The sequence below is a fragment of the Dryas octopetala genome, chromosome 5, assembly GCF_963921425.1.
Source record: "Dryas octopetala chromosome 5, drDryOcto1.1, whole genome shotgun sequence".
Taxonomy (NCBI): domain Eukaryota; kingdom Viridiplantae; phylum Streptophyta; class Magnoliopsida; order Rosales; family Rosaceae; genus Dryas; species Dryas octopetala.
The window spans coordinates 13544601-13569482 of NC_141370.1; the positions used below are offsets into that span (position 1 = coordinate 13544601).

Below are 24882 nucleotides of genomic sequence, written 5' to 3' on the forward strand. Positions count from 1 at the left end.
GGAGGACCTCAACCAACATCCACTTCATCGTCCAGCAAAGCACCTGATCAGCCAGATCAGCTATCCTAAGTTGTTGCATCTACCTTACGAGAATTTGCATCAACATTATACTTTTAGAATCATACAGGAATACCAATATATTAATTAGCTAGGTTGTGTTATATATTTTCCAAGAATTTATTCATACATCATACATGATATTATGGTGCATACATACTGTCTCATGCATACACTTAGCTAGCTAGTGGCCAGGTGCTCATTTTTACTCAAGCGTATTTCTCAGCTATATCCTGGATCTGGGAGAAGAGCTCCACTGGTCTAGAGAGCATGACCATGTGATCAGAACCGTTTATCACTTTCACTTCATCTGGCGGATTGTTCTTGATCATCCACTTTTGCACATCGAACACTATCGCATGGTCTTGGTCGCATACGATGAAAACTCTACGAACTGATCCATATTTCTCCTTGGTGAGCTTTATTTCATCATAATTGTAGAGAGGAGCATATCTAACTAACGACAGCCCTAGTGTTAAATCCTGTCCATTAATACATGATCACCCAAAAAACAGAAAAGTGGAAAGTATTAGCAAGCCAAATGTAAGGTAATGCATGCTTATTTTGTATATGACACTTTTTTATTTTGGGTGCAAGTGTGCAACTACTCACACTCCACGATTACATAATTATTGATATTAAGGAATGTGAATATATAGCATTTACCTATATTTTCTTTTAACTAGAATCGGGGCATAATGCCCAAAACAAAGAAACCCTACACTAGCTACACAGCCTACACTATACAACGTAACCTACCAACCCCCACAACGTACATCAACAAGAGAGCCAATTTCAGGAGGAACAGAAAAACAAGTCAAACTCAACTCAAAGGAGCAATAGCATTTCCCTTTATTTTTATTTCCTACATTCAATTTTTTTTTTTTTTTTTTAACAAATGTTACGGCCGGTCAGGAAGCAATAGGCATTCTTGAAGATTATTTACCTCTGGTGGCGAGAGCTGGTAGAAGCTTGTAGCTAAGACCTTGGGCCCAAAGAGAAAGGAAGTTGCAGGGTTGTTGGACCCATTATCATATCTGTATTGAGAATCCATATAATCCAATCTCTTGTTAATCTGTACAATTTTTCAAACATATCATTTGTTAGTTACCTTTATCAATAACTAGAAGTTAGAAGTTAGAAGTTAGAAGTTAGAGCATCTAACTTAAAATCAATTGATAATAAATGAGAGGACTTAATATATTATATATCATCACGTAAAAACTTAGCATTCTTAATGTGGGATATGCTCTTGATCAATTCACAACTTATTATATTCTACAGTGGAAACTAAAATAAAACAATAAGAAATGTGGAGTTGAGGGGCAATTAAAGTATTTAGATGTGTAATTACCTCTTGAAATATAATGGTGTAATTCAGAGTTGGCCCAGACATGAATGCAGTGGCATACACCGCAGCAGCAATTTTCTCAGGAAACCTCTCCATGAAAATAGATATGACAGCCCCAGTCATGCTGTTTGACACGAGGATGACCTTCTCCTTTGGTGGCAGAGACACCATGAGTTTGGTCAATGGCTCGACGTATTCGTCAAGTGTAGGGAGTTGCTGCACCTGTGTCGGGTTGATCCCGGAAGCTGCGAGATCCAGAGCTGTAAAATTGTGGCCTGAGCATTTCAGTAGAGTTGCAACCTTATACCAACTCCATGCTCCGTGACCAGCTCCATGAATCAACACAAAATGCTTGTTCCCACTTGGGGTTTGGCTCACATTTGGGGATGGGGTACAAAGTTTTGCCAAGAAATAAAAGGAACACAAAGTGCTTCTTTCTCATGATGTGGTCCATTTTTCCCATCCAAACTTTGATCTCTCTTTAATTCCTTGCTCTGCATTTGCTTTTATATGTCTGGCTTTTTGTGCTAGAAAATGGAGTTCGACTATCGCTGACCAACCGATTTGGCATTTGAAAACGACTTGACGTACAATAGTGGCAGCATGCATGCAATAATTGTTTGAAAAGATTTGGTGTACACCAACCACAAGGACGTAGCAAAGTTCATAATTAGTACTAGCTCCGGTCTCCAAGTTGCTAGCCAAGTCCTAGTTATTAATTCGTAGCTGGCTAGATCTTTGGTCAGTACACTTAATTTAAGAAGAACGAACTACGGGCAAAAAAATGTAAGCACCGACTAACACTTATAATTTTTAAATGATGATCTAAATGTATTCTGAATATAAACGGATTAGTAAGGTAAAATGACTCCATATGCACTATTTTTTTGTTAATTAACTGTTGTTTATGAAATTTAAATTGAAGATCTACTCGATAAAGAGAGACTCAATATTATCTATTACACCAAATAGTCATTGCCTTATTGACATGACACCCATATGCACTATTTGAGAATCCACCCCTACTGGCAGAACCACTAGCTCATCCACAATGCCGTGAGCCTGTGAGATATGATTAAGCATATATATATGACATTAAAGTTAAAAATACTTGATCCAATTGATTTGTTTAGAGTTTTTCTCTACTTCACTCCTATCACTTTCAACTTCATGAATGGAGTCTTCAATTGTTAATAATTTATAAATACCCCACATATGTCAATATAGGAGAATATTTCACGTTTAATTAAGCATATATAATTCTACGTTCTAAATTTCCAATTTGGCAGATTATCATAAAAAATCTCGTTCACTTTTTTTTTTCGTCATTGTTTACGTCGATGAATGAAAGACGTTTTATATAGAATTTTGGATGGCTAAGTTTGTATTTGATTCAAACTTTTTATGTTGCCTTGGTTAAGAGTGTGAGATTTGGCAAACACGTGGATTATGAAAAATCAGGTCCGTTGGAGATTGATAACACAGAGAGTATGTGTTGAGTTTTGACAAGACTTGTACATGTATTGTAGATCTTTGTACGATGGCGAAACATATATAGTCTCAATACCCTTTGCATTGTCTTCCTCCACCATTGTTATGAGAGATTTGGAGCTTTATGTTTTTGTTTCTCTGTCTTTGAATTTTTTTTGTTTGTTTTAGTTAGATCTGTCTATGATTAAAAGGGGAGAATTACATTCCAAAAGAAATTAAGGAGAATTGGATTGAGAATATGAGAGGGACTGATTGATTTGGGTATAATAGTCTTTTTGTTTAAATGATGTGTTAACCAATAAATGTGACTGGCAAATTAGTAATGAGTTTAACCACATCAACTTCCAAGTCATTAGGGCACACATTTGGACACATAATATTAGGGCCGATAATCTTTTCCCTATCTACGTACTTATATGTGGAGCTAGCGTGAATTGCATCATTTAATTATTATTAACTAAATAGATAATGCATTTAAATATCACACAAATTGTTTGTTTGTTTAATAATAATTAGATGATTAAATAATTTCTAATTTAGTTAATTTTTTTACATAAATAATCTTTAAAAGGTAATCCAAAAAATAAACAACTGTAATAATGAAACTACGTCATTGTAAAATATACACACAAAAAAAAAAAAGGAAAAATACAAAAAAAAACAAGACAGTGTATTTCCCTTTTATCACCTTGTGTGGTTATTCGGTTGGTTGCGGACAATGTAAACTCTAGTTACGTAACCTACCGTTTCTACTCGACTATACTAATTTCTGATTGGTAATTATTGTTCTGCTTCTAGTATTCCTCACGTTATAATGGCTATATATGCAAGAATGACATTAATTGTGTCCCAAGTCCCAACCCAAATAATGTTATGGAACCACGTTGGATGATTTGGAACCGCGGGCGAGGGAGGGAGGGAGGGAGGGAGGGGGGGGCGGGGGGCTATTCAGACCACCCTCACAAATTTTTGCCCATTTTGCCCCTAAACTCATTTCTCCAATTTTGGCCGGCCACCCCTCCCCGTCGCCGGTCAACCCTACCCCCCTCTCTCTTCTCTCTCGATCTCCCCTCTCTCTTTTCCCTCTCCCTCCCCTCTCTCTTTTCCCTCTCCCACCCCTCTCTCTCCCTCCCCTCTCTCTGCCTCCCTTACTCACCGGACCACCATGGGTGGCCGGTGTGACCCCACCCCTCCCATCGCCGGTCGACCCTACCCCTCCCCATCGCCGGCGCATCGCGACCCACCCACCCCCGATCTCCCTTCTCTCTCTCTTCCCTCTCTCTGCCTCCCTCCCTCCCCGGACCACCATGGGTGGCCAGCGCGACCCCATAGACCCCATAGGATATAATAAGCCTTATAAGGTATATGATTTAAAAATTTTAAAATACACAATAGAGTTTAGGGTATGGGATATAGGAATATGATATAGAGTTTAGTATTTAGTTTATAGTTATATGGTATAAATTGTTTAGGATATAGTATAATATTAGTTTAAGGTATTTTTAATTAGTTTTTATATAGAAATTTATTATATAAATTATTAATTACAAGGTTTAGGGTTTATAAATTTATATCTTTTTTATATAAATGTATTATAGAAAGGTATTTAGGGTATAAAAATGTATAAATTTAATATTTAAATTAAATATTATATATATTCGGTTCGGTTCGGTAAACCGACGGTTCTAGGATCTGCAAACCGGAACTGAAACCGAACATACCGGTTCGATTAGCAAACCGATATCTCGATACGGTTTATCTCCGGTATAGTTATTCTCGGCATCGGTTGGAACGTTTTCGGGTACGGTCTCGATTTTTTGGTCAAACTAACCCAGCCCTGCCTATGAAGACTGGGACACTACAAACAGGCATGAGAATATTAGCTTCACCTACACCTTTCACCTAAGCTCTTGCAAGATGTCGACATGCATGTGCTGATGTGCATGCATGACAGTATGACAAATTTTTTGTGTAACACACCAACGTAGGAAATAACTTACATATCACGGTTGTATATAATTATTGTGTATCTCTCTCATCATGTGATCTAGCATGTGTTGAGAAAGATAGCCACAATAGTATATACATTCGTTACACAAAAGTCTTTCTCCACTAACATACGGTACTACTGTACTAGAAGAAATCAAATCAACGACCAAAAAAAAATTGAATTTAATCATAATACATTTGTAATAAAACCCGTGGGAATGACCCGACCCAATCCATATAATAGTATTTTGTATTGAATTTCCGATGGATGCGAAAGGATCCGCTACTCTGTTTGCTTCTCTATAGACATGCTTGTTATATGCTTCTTAAAATAATCTTGTGTGTTTTTCTTTTGGGGGGTTCTATTAATTGGTACCCGCAATTAAGCTCTCCTAGCTAGCTAGTGACTTGCATGCAGGTGCTCATTTTTAACTGAGAGCATCTCTGCAATATTCTGGAGGTGGGAGAATAGCTCCACTGGTCGATCTAGACATCATGACCATGTGATCAGAACCATTTATCACTTTCACTTCATCTACTGGATTGTTCTTCATCATCCACTTTTGCACATCCAACACAATCATATAGTCTTGGTCGCACAAGATGATTACTCTACGAACCAATCCATATTTCTCCTTGGTGAGTTCTATTTCTTCACCACGCAAAGGGGAAAATCTCACCAACGACGATGCTAGTGTTAAATCCTATCCATTAATTCATGAAAATCTTAAAACTACGTTGTTTGAAATCAACACATAAGAATTAGTAGAGGATTCAAATCCCATATTAAAATTCATGTTGTATGACAAAATTTACATGCACATTACGAGATGCATAGGAGATTATAAATAATTGATCAGTGCATACTATAAATTTTCAATTAATTTTTTTTTGTTTCACACACTTACCTCTAGTGGCGAGTGTTGGTACAACTTTGAAGCGGGGGCCTTGGGCCCAAAGCATGTCGAGGTTGGAGGATTGTTGAGCCCTTGGTCATATCTGTATTCGACGTCCATAAAATCCCTGTTATTTTCTGAAAAGAGTACACAATTAACATTTGTTTTCTAAAGTTTTTCAAAACAAAAACAAAACTGTTTTGAACTTCTCTTTTTACAAAGGATCCTTAGTCTTGTTAAAGCCCTACAGTCTAACTCACCTTTAAAATCGACTTGTAAAAGGTAGATTGCTCAAGACTTATGGCGCCGTGAGATATTTAACAACTCTTAACTCTTTTTACTTTTACATTGTTTTTCATATGTAATTGTAACATTCCAACCATCATAGTAAATTTACTATTTTATGCTATTCACAAACGTAGCTTGATCAATTTTGGTGGTTAAATTTTAGTGTTACTTGTGTGTGACTGTGATCCAACGATTTAATTTTCTGGTGGATTAGCGGAGCCAATTTTGGATATTTTTTGATATAATGGAACTCATAATCAATTACCTGGTCAGATGTAGCCAAGTAACTAAGATGAGGACCAGGCATTGCAGCTGTGGCAGAAATTCTCTCAGGAACCTCTCCATGGCGATGGATATGGCGACTCCACCCAAGCTGTGGCCCACCAGCATTAGGTCTGGTCTTAGTCTTGTCCCATTCACCTGCCTTTAGAGGCTGAAATCTGGTCCATTCCAACAATCCAATGATTTAAGGGCTGGCCACATCGGCTAGCATAAGGTGTGATGTCTTTTCTCTCCAGAAAAAAAAAAATAATAATAAGTTTGTGTTTTTTATAACTGTTGTTATTTATTTAATTGCACAACATATTCGACATTCCCACAAATTAGTGGGCATGACGCCCTCTGCAAAATATATCCTATTTGTATTGGTGTATGTAAGCTGGTTGCCAATCTGATTAAGACATAAATTATTGTGTGTGATTATAATATTACATGATATGTTAATGCATGTGGTATTACGAATTAACTTAAATTATAATACATGTACAATAATTAATATCTAAAACTTTAAACTCTAAATAATATATATTCTTAAAAATTATACACGTGTTATTATTTTAATGATTTGATAAAATCACGTCAAAATATATAGGCCTAGCTTCATTGGCCTTCGTTTGGGCAGGCTTGCCATATGCTTCTTTGTAATAATCTTGTTTTCTTTTTTGTTTTTTATTTTCCTTTTTCTCATATAATTGTGATATTGACATTTTTAGGGGACATTATTTGACTTGTGCTCTAGGCCCGGTACGTATGAGAATCATTATTCGTATACTATACACTTTCATTTACATGAAATAGCACAATTTATTCAAAACATAAGATACATAATACATGAAATAGCACTTTTCTAGCAGCTGGTGTATATACTTCATTTGGCTAGAAGAATATCTACACTAACTAAGTGATTTTATTTAATTAATTTCTAAAAATGTACTCATAAAGGCTAGCTAGTGTATACCTGAACCATTTGTACAATGACAAGCTCGTAGCTTAGCTAAGTTATATACAGGTGCTCTCTCTAAGAGTAATTCTGAGCAATGTTGGGAAGGTGGGAGAAGAGCTCCACTGGTCTAGAGAGCATGACCATGTGATCAGAACTATTTATCAATCTCACTTCATCTACCGGATTGTTGGCGATCATCCACCGTTGCACATCCTCCGGTATTGCAAGGTCATGGCCGAGTACGATGAATACCCTAGAAACCGATCCATACTTCTCTTCGGTGAGTGACATTTCGTCAGTAAAGAGAGGGGAAAATCTCAACACCGTCAATGCTAGTGTTAAATCCTATCCATTAATACGTACATCATCCAACAAAAAAAAAAAGTATTAGCTAACTTGAAATTGAGATTGCATGGTGGTAATTAATTGGAGAATAATTTAAAACTTACCTCAGGTGGTGAGAGCTGGTACAATGATGCCGCCAGAACCTTAGGCCCAAATTTAAACGAGGTTGGAGGATTGTTTGGCCCGTTATCATATCTATATATTCAGAGTCCTGATAATCTAATCTACCATTGATCTGCATATAAATATTTCTCCAATAATTAATCCAGAATTAATTCATATATATATAGTTATTCGTTAACTAACTAACTTACCTGTTGACGTATAGTCTGGAAACTGAGAGTCGGTCCAGGCATTAAAGCGGAGGCGAAGACGGCAGCAGAAATTTTGTGAGGGAAGGTCTCCATGGCAACGGAAATGCTGGCCCCACCTTTGCTTAATCTTGATTAAACTCTTAATTAATTAAAGCGATCAAAAAAGTCTGTATAATAATAATTTTTATGATCAAAAGATTAGTCATATATGCATATATCTAGCTTAGTGTGTAGACTTGTAAACCTTTCCAGCTGGCTCTGCAAAGTCAAATTTCTCCAAGTAAGCAAGTACCTCAAGTTGCTAACAAACTAATGAATTTATATTTGGTATATATAGTGATTGTTCAACATACAATCACAATGAATAGATGGCAAAGGGTCTATATTCTAATAGTAGAAAAAGAGAAGCCGTCCAGATCTAAATATATATACAAGCATATGACTTGTATGCCGGCCGGTGTACAAGCTTAATTCCTTGATAGGATAGGACTAATCTTTTATTAATTGCGTCTAGTTTAGTTCAGTTTATAGCTGACTCGCGTATAATATATTATGCCTTGATTAGTTGGTTAATTAATATGTCCTGTAGGGGTGTCTCAAAATCCAAATTAATATGCCAACTTGCCATCTGAAGTCTGATCGAATTCGAGGTAGACCTTAGATGACATCGACGCAATCTAAAGCCAATTGGGAATTTGGGAGACCATGGCCCACATTCGTATTAATATACCAATTTTTTCTTTTTTTAAGAGGAATGATGGTACCTTTTTTCTTTGTGCATTCTTTTGTATCTTCTCTCTTTTCCTCTTCATTCTGCACTCTGCACTTCTGCAGTATAGTTTTATTATTAAAACTTTATAGATAGATCCATCACCGTTTAAAAAGCATCTAAATAAAAAATTAACTAAATAAAAAATCGTTTAGTCATCACTACTACAAAATACCCTATTCATGGCGATCTTAATTAGCCAAAAAAAAGAATTTCCTAGCAAAAAATTTACAAAATCCGCTAGGATTGCATTGCATTGGTGAAAAGGGTCTCCGAAAGGATTGATTGCGCATGGTAAGCACTTTTCCTAACAGATAGCTCCCTAAATCTGCCAGGAAATTAATTTTGTGCTGACAAGACATTAGGGTTTAAATCTGACGGGAAAAGTATTCGCATCGGATGTAACCGCCAGCATATGTATTATTCCAGTCGGATATATCCGACAGGAAAGCTTTCGCGTCGGACCAATCCGCCAGCATATTAATTATTCCGACAAGAAAAGTAATAAAATATATAAAAATATTATTTCCTAGCGGATATAACCGCCAAAATCATTTAATATTAAAAAAAATACAATTATATTTGAAATAATTTATATAAATATAAAGTAAATTAATAAAATTCACAAAACATTTCAAATAATATTATCTTCCAGTAAAAATAAAATAAAGTCTATGCAAACTAAAATGATCTACTCAAGTCCATGAGCAGAACCCGAACCAGAAGCTGAATGTGACCCTGATCCTCCCTATGGACCGAAATGTCTCAAAAAGTCATCATCAGCTATATGACCGAAAAGCAATCCCGCAAATCCACCACTTGAGACACCTGTAGAATTAATGATGTGATGCACCAGGAGATTGCTGTGAAGGTACCTCTAGCCAATATCCTGGCATCTGCAACGGTAACTGCGGCATTAAAGGCATCTGGTACATAGGATTCATCGAATACATAACATAAGGATAATGTATAGGCTGACTCTGGTATGATGCTGTGGATGCGAGCTCTGCGAGTGTGTCTATGTCTGCATTATCATATGTTGTTGTTGCTGCATAAACATCATCATCTGTTGCTGCTGTTGTAACTGCATAAACATCATCATCTGCAATTCTGCATCCAACTGTTATTAGATAAATAAATGATTTTAATAACTGTTAAATTTACCATCTATTTATTATTACTTTTTTTTTTTAAGAAAACAAGTTATAGGCTGACTATGCATTAAACTTTTGCCAACTAGGTCCTTCCTCCAACAAATGATAAGCCTTCAAACTGTCTAATTATTTGATAACAGTTAAATGACTAACTGATTTTTGATTTAATCAATATGTTTAAGAAAATATCTTTAAGAGTGATCCAAAAAATAAATGATTTTCATCTTGAGACTATAGTGCAGAATGGACATAAAAACAGAGACGGCAATTATCGTTCCTCTTTATCCATTGGCAGTTCTTATATTTGCATTGCGTTAATTGCCATATGCTTCGTGTAAATGGTTTTTTTTTTTTTTTTTTTTTTCATTTTTCATTGTTGCAAATTTGCAATCTTATTATTTCTGGGGGCCATTAATTATTTGGATCGAAGCTGGGTAGAAGGCATGTTCCATTGGACCAAAATCCAAATCGACCCATATAAGTGAGTTTATAATTAATGCAGAGTGAGTCCCATAATTCAGAAGAATCCTTCAATGTAAAATTTCATTATAAAGCTTGTGCTTTTTAAGGGAGCTGAGGTTCCATTTAAGGACTTTTAAATATTCATTAAATAAGATAAATTTAAATAATCCCTTGTGCTTTGAAATGCGCGCACCATACACGTAATTGGCTAAAACCCAGAAGTTAATTAAGGAATCATATATATATATATATATATTACAATTCCATTAGGGAGGTGATTTATTCGCACTCTTCTTTTCTCCATTTGCACTCCTTTTTATTTTTTTAAATGTTTGTATATATTTTATTCTTTATTTTCCACATATACCCTTTAGCTTTAATTATAAAATGTCACCTATGAAATATTAAATCTTACACATTTAATTTTTTAAAATTGTCATAATAATATATCATCTATAACTCTTTTTTTAAAAAGGAAGAAAAACTTATGTAACTCTCTACACTTCTGTTCATCGTTTTGATATATAGTACATCTAACTCTCTTTTCTTATTAAGCTATCATGTGACATTCATTTTTTTAAAAATCAAATATGCTACAAATTAGTAGTGGTTGCTATGGGAACATTTTTCTTGGCAGTATCAAATGACCAAAAAATGAGGGAGTGGACTAATTGAAAACCCCAATTAATTTCATAACACAAAACCCACCATCAAAAGAAGAAGAAGATACCTAAATCATGATCTTCATGAAGAAAATGAAAAAAAAAAATGACAGGCTAAATATTTTCCTAATGAAAGTATAGAATGATGATTGAAAGCACATACAAGACTGGTTCACATAAATTATGACCCTCATGAAGAAAACGAAAAAAAAAAATATGACAGGCTAAATATTTTCCTAATGAAAGTATAGAATGATCAATGATGATTGAAAGCACGAACAAGACTGGTTCACAAAAAAAAAATGGCTTAGAAGGCAAAGAGATACAATATGAAGAAGATACAACGAGGGGGAGAGAAAATTACATATTTTTATTTTTTAATAACGATGAGAGAATTTATGACAAAATAATCATTACTGAAAGATAATTAAAATAAAAATTCAACAGCTATAAAAGGTAGATTTGAAAAAATATATAATAAAAATATACAAAATACATTAAAAAAAAAGATGGAGTGTAAACGGAGAAAAAAAGAGTACGTGCGAAAATCGCCTCCCTTCCATTAACATGAAATAGCACAATATTTCTATTTAAATGATTAAATAGAAATATGCTTATACAAAATCTTGTGTGTTTTATTTTGGGGTTTATGCTTCTATTGATACCTTCAATGAAGCTCTCCTAGCTAGCTAGTGACCTGCATGCAGGTGCTCATTTTTAATAAAGGGCATCTCAGCAATATTGTGGAGGTGGGAGAAGAGCTCCACTGGTCTAGAGAGCATGACCATGTGATCAGAACCGTTTATCACTTTCACTTCATTTGGCGGATTCTTCTCGGTCATCCACCTTTGCACATCCTCTCCAATTGCACGGTCTTGATTGCTCACGATGAATACTCTAGGAACCGACCCATATTTCTCCTTTGTAAATTTTATATCATCATTATTAAAGACAGGATGAAATCTCACCAACGATAACCCTAATGCTAAATCCTGTCCATTGATGCAACACCCAACCATGAAACAAAAATAGAAAAGATAAACAATATTAGCTAATCAACTGATCGAAAATTGAAAATTGAGCTTGCATGGATGGTGGTACGTACAATTAATTAAGGTAATGCATGCATGCCTACATTATGTATGACACTTTATAATTTTAGCAAAATGCTAGGGTGTTTAGTAAGGCACCAACTTTTTTGCATTGATTGCCATGTCAATTTAATTGTTACAAAATCAACTATTTTCTTATTTGTCATAAATCTTACAAAACCTAAATTATATATAAATAAAAACTAAAAAATAAAAGAAGATTCATCCCCAGTTCCTTTAAGGAGTTCGCATTCTAATTCTGGATTCAACACTTTCAATTGAACAATTTTTTCTTCATTGCGCTCCGAGTAGGGACTCCAATATAAACAATTTTTTTTTCTATTTTTACTGACATCTAGCTTAGTTTTTCTTTTAGTTTTCACCCCTTTCTTTCCTTAGTTATTAGAGCAAAATGCACCGTTGGTCCACTTATTATAGTGGATTTCCCAAGTTGGTCCACGAATTAATTTTCGTCTCAAGTTGGTCCACTTTCTTTGCACCATTATCCAATTTAGTCTTTTCCGTCAATTTTTAGTTAAATGCCGTTAAAATTCAGCATGTGCAGAGCATGTGCCATTTTTTTTTAGGGCAAATGAGTCTTTTCCACCCCAAGCCCACACCCAACTGATCCCAACCTTTCTTTCTTCTTCTTTTCTCCTTCTTCTTTTTTTCTTTTTCTGCAACACACGCCCCAAACCACCATCTCCTTCACAGCTCGCGCTGGTGTGTGCGACGCCGTTCGGAGGTGATTGCCAACGAGACTACCACTACCAGTCTCGCCTATCTCCCCTCTCCCTCCCCCTGTGAGTAGAATACCCAGAAAAGCAGTGTAATGGAAAGCCCAGCCCGAGAAACGATCGGCCCCCATCGCCGTTGACCCATTTTCCCGGAGAAATTGAGACCGGCCACCACCCTAGTCATCTTCTCCTCATTGTTCAGAGCAAGAGGGTGGTCTTGGATCATTCATCGGATCACCAAGCACGGCCAATCGACACCGAGAAGCCGCAGCGGCTCCTGTGGCTTTACCGGCCAATTACGGCGGCCAATTGGGTTAACCCAGGTATCAAATTTGATTCTCTCTTCGTGTTCTTGCTATTGCTATCTTTGTTTTGGGCCAATTCTTGTGAAATTTGAAAACCAGTTTAGGGAACCCACGACCACGCGGGCTCCGTCGTGGTTGGTGGTTGGGTTAGGCTCCCCTCACCCGAATTTGGTCCCTTGGTTATCAATTGTTGCTTGTGAGTTGAATTGGGACTGAAATTATTCAAAATTTATGTGTTTCCAGGTGTTTCTGCCGCTGCCACCACCGGCGCCGCCACCTAGGCGTCGGGTTGGTGGTGGATTCCATCTATCTTGGCCCGGTTGAGTCCTAGAAGACATCTTCCAGGTTGAATTGTGTTTTTGGGTGAGTTTTTGTGAAGTTTTAGTGGCGGGCTGCGGAGGAGAGAGTTGGAGAGAGGGAGTGAGGGAGTCGGGGGAGAGAGATGGTGGTTTTAGGGTGGGGGTTGCTTGGGTGGGTGAGGGAAGAAAGAAATTTTGTTTTTAACAAAAAAGAAAAAAATTTTTTGTTTAGATGGTGGTTTGGGGCGTGTGTTGCAGAAGAAGAAAGAAAGAAGAATGAGAAAAGATGAAGAAAGAAGGGTTCAGATCAGTTAGGTGTGGGCTTAGGGTACATGGAAAAGACTCATTTGTCCTAAAAAAATGGCACATGCTGAATTTTAATAGCATTTAACTAAAAATTGACGGAAAAAACCAACTTGGGTAACGGTGCAAAGAAAGTGAACCAACTTGAGACGAAAATTAATTCGTGTACCAACTTGGAAAATCTACTATAATAAGTGGACCAATGGTGCATTTTGCTCTAGTTATTATTATGTTTTAACCAAGTTTAAATTTAATTAGGAGAAGCCTTGGGAACTTTTTATCATTCCCAATTATCTTCACAAAAAAGATCCCCAATTATGTATAGCTTTTCTTTCACAACACACATACAGGCGAGAATTAATTCTTAACAAAGCAATAAAACGTACATGTAAAATTTATGTTATATGACAATATATATTATGTGAGAGAAATTATAAATAATTGACCAATGCATACTAGAAATTTTCAATTTCTTTTTTCGAAGACGTACCTCTGGTGGCGAGTTCTGATACAACATTGACGCCAAGCTCTTTGGTCCATAGCGTACCGAGGTTGGAGGATTGTTGGGCCCTTGATCATATCTATACTCCACGTCTATTAAATCCAAGTTAAGCTGCTATTTTGTCAATAAAAGGAAACTATTAACACTTCTTTTCTAAAAATAATAGGAGAATATACGTATCCCCATTATATCTACAACAATTGTTCATAAAAAAATATATTCCCAACATAACTCGAATAAGTCATAATTACCTGGTCAGATATATTCTTGTAACTGAGATCAGGACCAGGCATTGCAGCAGTGGCAAACACTGCAGCAGAAACTCTCTCAGGGAAGCTCTCCATGGCGGCGGAAATGGCGGACCCACCCATGCTGTGGCCCACCAGCACCACCCTTTCCTTTGGTGGGAGAGACGCCATGAATGCCATCAATGGCTGGATGTAGTCCGAGAGCGAATGAACTTCTTGTATCGGCTTAGTGTCGATTCCGGAGGCTGCCAGGTCGAGAGCTGTGACATTGTGGCCTATGGAGGTGAGTAGAGCTGCCACCTTGTACCAACACCATGCTCCATGACCCGCTCCATGAACCAGCACAAAGTGGGTCGGGTTTTTGTGAGGCGAGGATGGGGATGATGATGATGATGAAGAACAAAGGCAAAGAAGTAAAAGGAAGAAAGGCACAAATTGTTTGATCCTCATCATCATATGCTCCATTTTCTTCAACCTTATATTTTTCACTTGGCCTCATGCATTTGGTCTAGTCTTATCAAATTCCTTTGCCTTTAGAGGCTGTGTGTTGTTGTTTACAGTTCTTTTCATAAAATCTGGTCCATTCGATCCAATTGGTTTACAACAGGCCACATCAGCTAGCATTATACAAACTAAGCGATATATTCGATGAAGACAAAATGTAAAAGTCTTAATAATTGTATGATCGAAATGATTCGATCAGCTTTATTAGTGTGTGGATCAACCCTTCACAGTCCCAGGTGAGGTAGCAAAATCAAATTCTCCGACTCTAGTTTAATTAAAAGTAAATTACTAAAATTTCTATTTTTATGCTCTTTGTACAAAAAATTAAAAAAATTCACTTAAAAAATTTAAATGATAAATAGGTCCATACAAATAAATCCATGTTATATTTTTTTTCATGAATTTTTCTTTATTGAAAACTAAGCAAATTGTTACTGTCGTACTTCAAACAGTGACAATTAATAGAATATTTTTACAATTTAAATAATTATTGTCCAACAATAATAATAATTGTCATTGCCAAACAGTGACAATTAATATATTATTTTTACAATTTAAATAATTATTGTCTCACAAACAATAATTATCACTGTCAAATAATACCAATTAAAAATTAATTGTCATTGCCAATCAACTTCTTCTCCTAGCATCCGAAACCCTTCCTTTCTCTCTCTCTCTCCCTCAGTTTCTCTCTCCTCTCTCCCCCTTCCCTTCCACACGCATCCTCTCTCTCTCTCTCTTTGTCTGAAAACACAACTCAGCTCCCCACCCCCACCCCCACCCCCACCCAATTCCCTTTGCCTCTCCTCACTTTCTCTCTCATCTTTTTCTGTCTCTCCCCGCCCCTACCCGGCTCCTAACTAGCCGAAACCCCATATCTCCCCCAGCCTCGACTGCCGCCTTCCCCCTGACGACCACATCTCCCCCCGAAACCGAACCCCCAAAACCACTGAGATTTTGGCAGAGGACCGGTTTTTTTTCAACCCGACCGGGTGGTTAATTCAATGAGTTATAGATCTGGGTTTTTTTTCCCTTTAATTAAAGCTTGAATGCTTGATCATACACACCAATTCCATACAATACAAAATGGCGAGAGGCAGCTTTAACAATATTTATGACTCGAAGTATAATATATTATGGATAGAGGATATATACAATAATTAATTAAGTGATTTTATTTCTTAAAACAAATTATTCATATTTATGAGTATAGTGCATACGGAAGGCTAGCTAGTTATCAGGTGCTAGCTAACTCATCATATTAATTATTAAGAATATTTGTCAGCAATATTCTGGAGGTGGGAGAAGAGCTCCAATGGTCTAGAGAACATGACCATGTGATCAGAACCATTTATCATCTTCACGTACTTCATTTGGAGGATTTTTCTTGATCATCCACCTTTGCAAGGCCTCCTGTATGGAATGGTCTTGGTCACACACGATGAATACTCTTGGTACCATTCCATACTTCTCCTTTGTAAGTTTTATTTCTTCATGGAAAAAAAGGTGCAAATCTCACCAATGACAAAGCTAGTGTCAAATCCTGTGATCCATTAACACATCACCAACCAAACAAAAAAAAAAAGAAAAGAGTAAAAGTATTAATTAGCTAACCGATTGAAAATTGAACATGGATGCATGCATGGTTGTAATTCAAGGTACTGTAAGCCTAGTATAACACTTTTTATTTTTGCACCCAGTAATTATATATCAACTCATTCTCACAACATACCAGTGAGATTCACAGTTACCTTAGGTATATGTTGTAAGAGGAAGGTTATATATATTTAGCAAAAACTATAATAATTTTTCATTTTTCCTCTTAAGACTAACCTATGATGGCGAGAGCTGATATAAGTTAAAGGCTAGAAGCTTGGGCCCAAAGAGAAACGAGGTTGGAGGGTTGTTGGGCCCTTTATCGTATCTATATTGAAAACCCGTCGAATCCAATCTGCTGTTAATCTGCACATTTGTCAATAAAGAGATAACATAAGGTTGTGAGTTGTTGACATGTTGTGACAAAGAATGGCCTAATATTAGGTATAATAATTAAAGACGGGTCATAATGTAAGTAGATTATGCTTATTTGACAGTGTTTTTAGGAAGCTTAAAAACATTTTTAAATAGTCAAAAATATTTTTGCTTATATTTGACAAAAGAAATAAAAAGTATTTTTTAGTTTTAAAGGCACGGAAACGCTTTAATTCCTCATTCTGCATTTGCTCAATTATGTCTTGCTTTTTATACTTGTGAAATCCTTCTTACGTAGTGGTATGTTTTGTCCACTTTGTTAGAAGATGTTGCAAGTTTGAATCACTCCTCCCTCCCCTAGATACATAAATAAAAAACAACTATATTCCAAAGATACAGATAATCAGATCTTAATCTTGGTTAATCAGTACGTAAGTGATGATCATGAGAACTAGAAAATGTGAGTAATATTTGTTTCAAAGATAAATTCAAGTTTGATATGTAGACTACTAATTAATCCTTCCTATCTAGGTGGCCGGGTAGTTGTAGCAAAGTGCTAATTCAGGGTCAACTATAAATATTATATGTTTTGGGGGGGGGGGGGGGGGGGGGGCTCAGAATGGACCTGGGCAACAAAGCCTACATCGATCATATGTCTTTTCTTGATATGTGGTGAATATCTTACAATATTTCAAATAAAATACACAAAATCTAGAGTTTCAATTGAGAAGATAAGATCTGTTTTTCCTCTTTAAGCAATCTTTTCTTGATTAAACAAAATTAACTAATAGGCGTAACAAGTTCAGTTTTTCTTTTGTAAGCATATGGGTCATAAGGATAACTGTAGAGGGTGAATGGTTGAAATTTTACTTTTGGGAAAATGATAGAAAATGCAAGGATCTTCTTCATTTCTTTAAATTAATCGTTAAGATTCATTTTGTATTATTTTCCCTCCATTAATTCAACAATCCTCAAGATAGAAAAGATAAAAGTTTCATTCTAAAAAATTCAATATATGTATAAAGTCTAGCTAGCTCCATACCAAGTTAGATCCAATTTTCTTTTCTCTTCATGAATCCTGCCAAACCCCATAAATGACTTGTGCTTTGAAGAAAATTCTACCATGACTTGTGCTTTGGAGAAAATTCTACCATACAAGCAACGTATGACATACAAATTAACACAAGTTTAACCCTTAAATCTTAACATATTGATCACTTTTTTCACTATTAGAATATACATCTTTGCACAATTAAATCTTTATATATATATATATATATATGTCATACATCGTATGCATGATAGACAAATTGGTGTTTGGATGCATTCTATATCCAACAATATATCTAAACTTCTTTTCAATCTCAGTCCAACTAATACCCGTTTCATGATTTCAATCTCATTCATAATAGTCCTTAATTATTATATGGATATATATATATATATATTCAAATGTATGCTTGAATTTATATATATTTGGTTTGTCCTCTTAATTGGTCTGAGAATGTGCTACCATGCTTGTGGTACAAATGCAGAGATCACTATTTGATGTAGAACAAATGGCAAAACAGTTCATGCAACAACTCGACCGCCAGAAGGCCAAGAAAACGAACAAAGTTCAGCCCAGCCCAATGTCAGAAATAGACCCATAATATACCGATTCGAAGGGAACGACGAGACAAATCCAAGTCAGTGAGCTTCAAATAAGCAATTTAGTGATTTTGAATAAGTTTCCTAAATTGCACTTTATTTCCGTTTTAAATTTCGAACGTCTAGGGTTGTAAAAGTATTTAAACAACCTTTTTGGCTGTTTGTATGATTATTATTATCATTTTTAATCAAAAAATCTTGAGATTTCTCTTATTTCTCTGGTGGACTCTAGATAACGCTAGTTTTCTCTATTCTCTTTTACTTACGTGCTACGCTGCGTCACTATTGAATCAATGGATCCATCCATTTCGATCAATAGGGTATAGTTTTTTGTTAGGATCACTAAGGGTTCAAGTACCCTGGCTTTCCGCTCCATATCAGCTATGGTTTTTGTGGTGTATTGGCTAGGGTCTTAACAGTTTTTTTGGATCATCCAATCTATTCACAGCCATGCATACAAATGTGTCAATTATGAGAATGTCTGCTTCTTCAGCTAATTCTTCGAAGACCCCAAACTTCAACTTCAAATCTAGCCAACACTACAACAAATATGGCCTAAAGCCACCATGAAAATAAACTATATTAGAGTTGGTGACAATTGATTCATGCCATTGCCACTAATTAATAATTTGGAGGAAGTAAACAGTATCCACTAGCCCAAAAAGTTGCTGATTGTCCAACTATTAACAATATAAGTTGATTAATGGGTATCAGACCTCAAAAGGGAAACCGATATGGTGGGATAGAGAGTACATGGAACAAAAAGAGGAGCGTGGGGCAGGTGTGGGAAACCTTATTTGTCTGAAATCCTTTCTTCTCACCACAATTACAAGCGAAAATCAAGACCGGTGGGAATTCTGTTTCACTTCTTACGGTGGCTAGCGCACGAAGCCCCATTATCTTGTTTTGCAACGCCTTCAGCCACCAGGTAAATCTGTGTTGCTGCTGGGATTGAGTGTCTAACTCTTTGAGGGTAAGAAGCTTCCATCGGAATTGGGCAAAGGTGTACCCCTACTAAGCTTTTGAGGAAATTTCTCGAAATTTTGTTAAGAGGGTCTGTTCACACAAAGTTTGCCTCTTGGTTGATCTATGCCCATTATTGGTTTGAATCGTGCTAGCTTGTGTATAATACAATACTATGGGGATCTGTAGCTTCTTTCATGTAATTCCGTCAAGCCAGAACGCACTTCCCTTTTCTATGCTGGTCAATTTTCATCTCATCCATCTTACTTGAAAGAAAAAGAGTCAATCCAGTCACAGGTGAGTCGTATTCGGACTGATTACCCACCTTATATATCCCCGAGCCTTCAGGTCAGTAAACCATTGATTTGTGCATTTTCCCTTTCATTAAATAATGTCAAAACATTATGATGCTGCATATTATGGCAACTATACATCAATTTTTTGGCAGCACTTATTGAATGTGGTCAATGAATGGATAGTTTATGAGTTCCCTTTCATTAAATAAAGACAACATGAAAATTTTGCAGTTTCTCTAAATTTTTCCCTTTACTTCTTGACTCTATGAGCAAATATTTCTAGATCCACCACGTACTGTATCGCAACTGTCTCCTTATTTATATTGCTAATTCCTCAATATTTTACATGACAAGTCTATCTTAATTGTCTATACGTCACGTCAGTGGTGGAGATCGATATGTCCTTTTTTGTGGGTTAGAATCAATGTACGAAGATATTTCTTTTTTGGGTACAAGATAATATTTCATTGACTATAAGCAAATACGCCAAAGTTCTAATCCGACAAATTGAGGGAAGTCAATATTTGTGTCATGTACACTGTACACAAATGCATAACAACAACAACAAGAGCACGTTTTACCGACACTATACTTCTCAGCAATCTCCTCTAGTATAACTCAAGTGCCCGAATTACCGATTCAAACTTCTCATCGGTAATTAATTTCTGCTTCATTTAGAAAATTACTTTAAGAGCATCAAATGTAATTGGATTGAATGCCACTAGGTAGTAGTAGCTAGTTGGTTCATTTAAAGTTAGGCAAGTTTGTAGTGAGAATATGACAAGTTGTCGGAAAAAAACAAGATTAATTTAATCAAACAAATTATTCATAATATTTCTTAGAATTTATTCATGTTTATAAATATACATGGTGCTTCTGGTGCTAGCGAGCTCATCATGATTTAATTAATTAAGAATATTTGTCAGCAATATTCTGGAGGTGGGAGAAGAGCTCCAATGGTCTAGAGAACATGACCATGTGATCAGAACCATTTATCATCTTCACTTCATTCGGCAAGAGTATGGAGCGCTTGGCAGTTTGTTTTCGGCGTTCAGGCCCGAGCACGTGAATAGATTAAGTTTTGACTTAATTTTTTATTTGACTGAATTTTTACTTAAAAATCTTTCAAAAACTGAATTTAAGAATAATTTATCATTTAATTAATAGGGTATGGCAGACATATGGATGTATCGCAACTTGTTTCCTTGTCTATATTTCCATTTTTGTGTGGGTTAGAATCAACGTTCGAGAATATTTCTTTTATCGGTTTAAGATAATATTTTTTACTATAGTCAAATATGCCAAGTTCTAATCTGAGGTTTAAAATTGTTACCTTTAAAAATCACGGAAAGCCTGGCCGGATTCCTAACTAGAAACACTACAGTCCTAGTTTAATGTTTGGGCGTACCACTATTCTTGGCAAATGAGCCATAAAACAAAATATGAGTTATTATTTCGTGCCGAGCTTATTGACTTCTGAAACAAAACAATTGTAAATGAGCAAGGAACAAAAGTTCATCAAGGTTCTGCTTACCTTGATCTTTAAGGACTTTAATCACTTGTTTCAATGACTTGGTGCTCGAATTTGTAAGTACGTAAGATTGTAACTTGAGTAATGGGATGAATTTCAAAATAATGAATCTTGATGAAGAAAGTATGGATGACTTGATTATCCCGAAATTGAGTGATAATACGAGTTCTTATGACAAATCTCATGGAAGAAAAACAACCATTGAAAATAAACAATAACGAAGAAAACTCAATACTAAGAAAAAATCTTAGCAGAGTCAAAAACAAAGAACTAGATCTGAAGAAATAGAACACGATTGAAAACCAAAATCTGGAAGAAATCTGGAACTTGAGTTGTTGAAAAGCTTGTGCTTGACTTGTGAGATATGTTTTTTTAGAGAGAGCTTTTCCTTCTAATGTCTTGCTTTATATAGTGATTAGCCCATAGGGTTAAGAAACTTTATCCTACTTGATTTTGAACTTCTATTTTCTTCTTGATATTTTCCTTTCTTTATGCCCAAGTCATTGAATTCTTGCCTTATATTGATTTAGTACTCTTATCCCGCCAAGGATTCTCGGCCGAAAAAAAAACTTTCTTTAAACATATTTTCTGACAGTCCAGGCCTTTGATTCTGTAACACGCCGTGGGCTTCAACTTCAACCATAAGTGGGCTTTGCTTATGACATTGGGCTTGGCCGGAATCTTGGCCCATAATTAAAATAGGGTGTAAACAAAAATCAAGGAGGAAATTTTCATTTTTTGGGGAGGGGGAAATTTTATCAATATACCAAAATATTTTCGTTAATATTTCGGAAAATTTGGGCGAAATTCTCGAAATTTTGGTGAAAATATCGGTTGGGGTAGGATTTTTGGGTTTCAGTGGGCTTCTGGGATCTCTGGGCTTTCTGGGATTTCTGGGCGGCGGTAAGGGTGAGAGAGAGAGAGAGAGAGAGAGAGAGAGAGAGATGAGGTTGGGGGGAGAGATTTCTGAGATATATTTCTGGACTTTATGGGATTTATGGGATTTCTAGGATTTCTGGGCGGCGACAGGGGGCGAGAGAGAGAGATGAGGTCGGGGAGAGAGAAATGAGAGTGAAGAGTTGAAGACTGAAGAAGAAGAAGTCACGGGAGGAAACATGAAGGAAAGAAAAGAAAAGAAAAGAAAAAAGAAAAGAAAAAATGAAAAGAAGAAAAAAAGAGAAAAAAAAAAAAGAGAGAAAAAAGAAGAAGAAGAAGGGGTTTAGGGTTGATTGGGGTTTGGGCCTTTGGGCAAGTAGAAAGAAACAAAAGGGTTTGGGGTTTAGTTTGGCTCTTTTGAGATTTTATTTAATTATTTTTAAACTCTAAACCCTAATACATCTTTTTAAATACTTAATTAATTCATGATTTAATATTATAATATAAATTTGAGGTGTTATTTTTATAATTATTAATTAGTGACTCAATTTTTTAACAGTATTTACCTCCAGCGCACATTATCTTCATCTTATATCACATGAAACATACTATATAATTTGGTTTTTTCAAAATTTTTTATTAATGTAGTAGATAATATGTTAAATACATATATAGTCAAGTTTCATTCAAAATTTTTGTATTTTTATAGCAATTTCCGTCGTTTTTGTCTAATTTTATCGAAATCGAAATTTTAATCGAAATTCCATCGAAACCGAAATTTTACTCCTTAGGTTTACTTAATTCAACACTAGAAAGATTTTTCTTTTCGTGTTTTTTTTTTTCCTGGCAAATTGAGGGATGTCAATATTTGTGACTTGGTAGTCTTGTTGTGCATAATGATGACCAATACCTAGTTATGTACACTGTATGAAATTTTTTTCATATATATATATATATATATATATCCAAGTATCCAACAGCTCAAGGCTTCATCTTCAAGCTCAAGCATGCCAAATAGCAAGGAAAATTAACCTTGGAATCAATAGAGAAAATTATTTAATAGCATCAACCATATTTGATGTTTTGTTTTGGAAGAATAGCTAGCTAATAAAGAAAACCTTATATTCTTATCTTCATATTAAGTGATTTTATTTGATAAAATTTATTCATATTTATAAATATAGACCATATAGATAGTGCATGAGGGAGGCTAGCTAGTATACCCGATCGGGCGATCCTGAAGCATATATTTGTACAATATTAATGATGATAAAGTCCTAGATCGACCTAGCTAGCTAGTTATCAGGTACACAGCTTGCTCATGATTTCAATTAATTAAGAATATTTCTCAGCTATATTCTGGAGGTGGGAGAAGAACTCCAGCGTTTTAGAGAACATGAGCATGTGATCGGAACCATTTATCACTTTCACTTCATTTGGAGGATTTTTCTTGATCATCCACCTTTGCAAGTCCTCCTCTATCGTAAGGTCTTGGTCACACACGATGAATACTCTTGGGACCAATCCATATTTCTCCTTTGTGAGTTTTATTTCTTCACGAAAGAGAGGGCTAAATCTCACCAATGACAAAGCTAGTGTTAAATCCTACATAAACACCAATCAAAGAAAAAAGAAGAAATGAGGAAAACTATTAGCTGACCAAATGAAAATTGTGTATAAAAGCACTGCACTTTTTAGTTTCTTTGTTTTTTTTTTTTTTCTAAGACAAACTTTTTTGAGAAAATTATACATGTTGCGAGAAAAAGATATATAATCGACAATTCAACACACATTATAATGTTGACCAAAAAAAACACACTATAATGTTTGGCAAAGACTAACCTCAGGTGGCGAGAGTTGGTACAAAACTGATGACAGAAGCTTGGGCCCAAAGAGCATCGAGGTTGGAGGGTTGTTGGGCCCCTGATCGTATCTATATTGAGAGTCCATCAAAACCAATCTGCTGGTAATCTGTATATTTTTCAAAGACATTATTTTCAGATAAAAAGGACAACATGAGGTTCAAATATGTAACAGAATTCTGCATGTTATCGTTACACACAATTATTTTTAAAGAATTTATTACCTTTTCAAATATAGTGCGGGAACTGAGGGAAGGACCAGGCATAAAAGCGGTGGCAAACACCGCAGCTGAAACTTTGTGAGGAAAGCTCTCCATGGCAGTGGAAATGACGGCTCCACCGAGGCTATGGCCCACCAGCACAACCCTCTCCTCTTCTGGGAGAGAGGCCATGAATTTCATCAATGGCTCAACGTAGTCCGAGAAGGAATGGATTTCTTGTATCTGTTTTGGGTTGATTCCGGAGGCTGTCAGGTCTATAGCTGTGACATTGTGACCTGTGGAGTTGAGTAGAGTTGCAACCTTGTACCAACACCATGCTCCATGACCCGCTCCATGAACCAGCACAAAGTGCTTCTTATTCGCACCACTTGGCTTTTGGGTTGGATTTGGAGATGGGATAGTACAATTAATTGTTGCCAAGCAAAGAAATAAAAGAAACAGCGCAAAATGCTTCTTCATATTGTTAACCCTCAACCTCTCTTTAATTCCTTGGCCTGCATTTGCTCTAGTCTTTACTTTTATA

General features: G+C 35.9%; 2 protein-coding genes and 2 pseudogenes across 3 annotated transcripts; all 4 read right to left on the reverse strand.

Moving 5' to 3' along the window:
- Positions 1 to 266: 266 nt before the first annotated feature.
- LOC147284521 (methyl jasmonate esterase 1-like) lies at positions 267 to 1862 on the reverse strand (annotated as a pseudogene).
- Positions 1863 to 5288: 3426 nt separating this feature from the next.
- Positions 5289 to 9944, reverse strand: LOC147284522 (methyl jasmonate esterase 1-like; annotated as a pseudogene).
- Positions 9945 to 11350: 1406 nt separating this feature from the next.
- LOC147284523 (methyl jasmonate esterase 1-like) lies at positions 11351 to 15005 on the reverse strand. Of its 2 annotated transcripts, none has more exons than XM_086243235.1 (3): positions 14489 to 15005; positions 14226 to 14351; positions 11351 to 11992 (listed from the first exon to the last, which is right to left on the reverse strand). In XM_086243235.1, exons 1-3 carry the CDS (start codon positions 14948 to 14950, stop codon positions 11690 to 11692), a joined length of 891 nt encoding a protein of 296 aa, XP_086099361.1. In that variant the 5' UTR covers positions 14951 to 15005; the 3' UTR covers positions 11351 to 11689. The 2 variants fall into 2 exon arrangements, with proteins under 2 accessions (XP_086099361.1, XP_086099362.1); XM_086243236.1 differs by having other exon boundaries at positions 14226 to 14348; positions 14489 to 15004.
- An 8445-nt stretch (positions 15006 to 23450) lies between these two features.
- On the reverse strand, positions 23451 to 24882 carry LOC147284524 (methyl jasmonate esterase 1-like). The gene is made up of 3 exons (XM_086243650.1): positions 24363 to 24882; positions 24119 to 24247; positions 23451 to 23881 (listed from the first exon to the last, which is right to left on the reverse strand). Exons 1-3 carry the CDS (start codon positions 24816 to 24818, stop codon positions 23612 to 23614), a joined length of 855 nt encoding a protein of 284 aa, XP_086099776.1. The 5' UTR covers positions 24819 to 24882; the 3' UTR covers positions 23451 to 23611.

Coding starts and splice junctions, on each gene's coding strand:
- LOC147284523 (XM_086243235.1), bottom strand. CDS start 14,950: ATGGAGCATATGATGATGAGGATCAAACAATTTGTGCCTTTCTTCCTT. Junction 14,352..14,488: donor ACAAGAATATATCTGACCAG/GTAATTATGACT, acceptor TTGACAAAATAG/CAGCTTAACTTGGATTTAAT. Junction 11,993..14,225: donor ATCAGAACTCGCCACCAGAG/GTACGTCTTCGA, acceptor ATCAATGGACAG/GATTTAGCATTAGGGTTATC.
- LOC147284524 (XM_086243650.1), bottom strand. CDS start 24,818: ATGAAGAAGCATTTTGCGCTGTTTCTTTTATTTCTTTGCTTGGCAACA. Junction 24,248..24,362: donor CCCGCACTATATTTGAAAAG/GTAATAAATTCT, acceptor AAAAATATACAG/ATTACCAGCAGATTGGTTTT. Junction 23,882..24,118: donor ACCAACTCTCGCCACCTGAG/GTTAGTCTTTGC, acceptor GTGTTTATGTAG/GATTTAACACTAGCTTTGTC.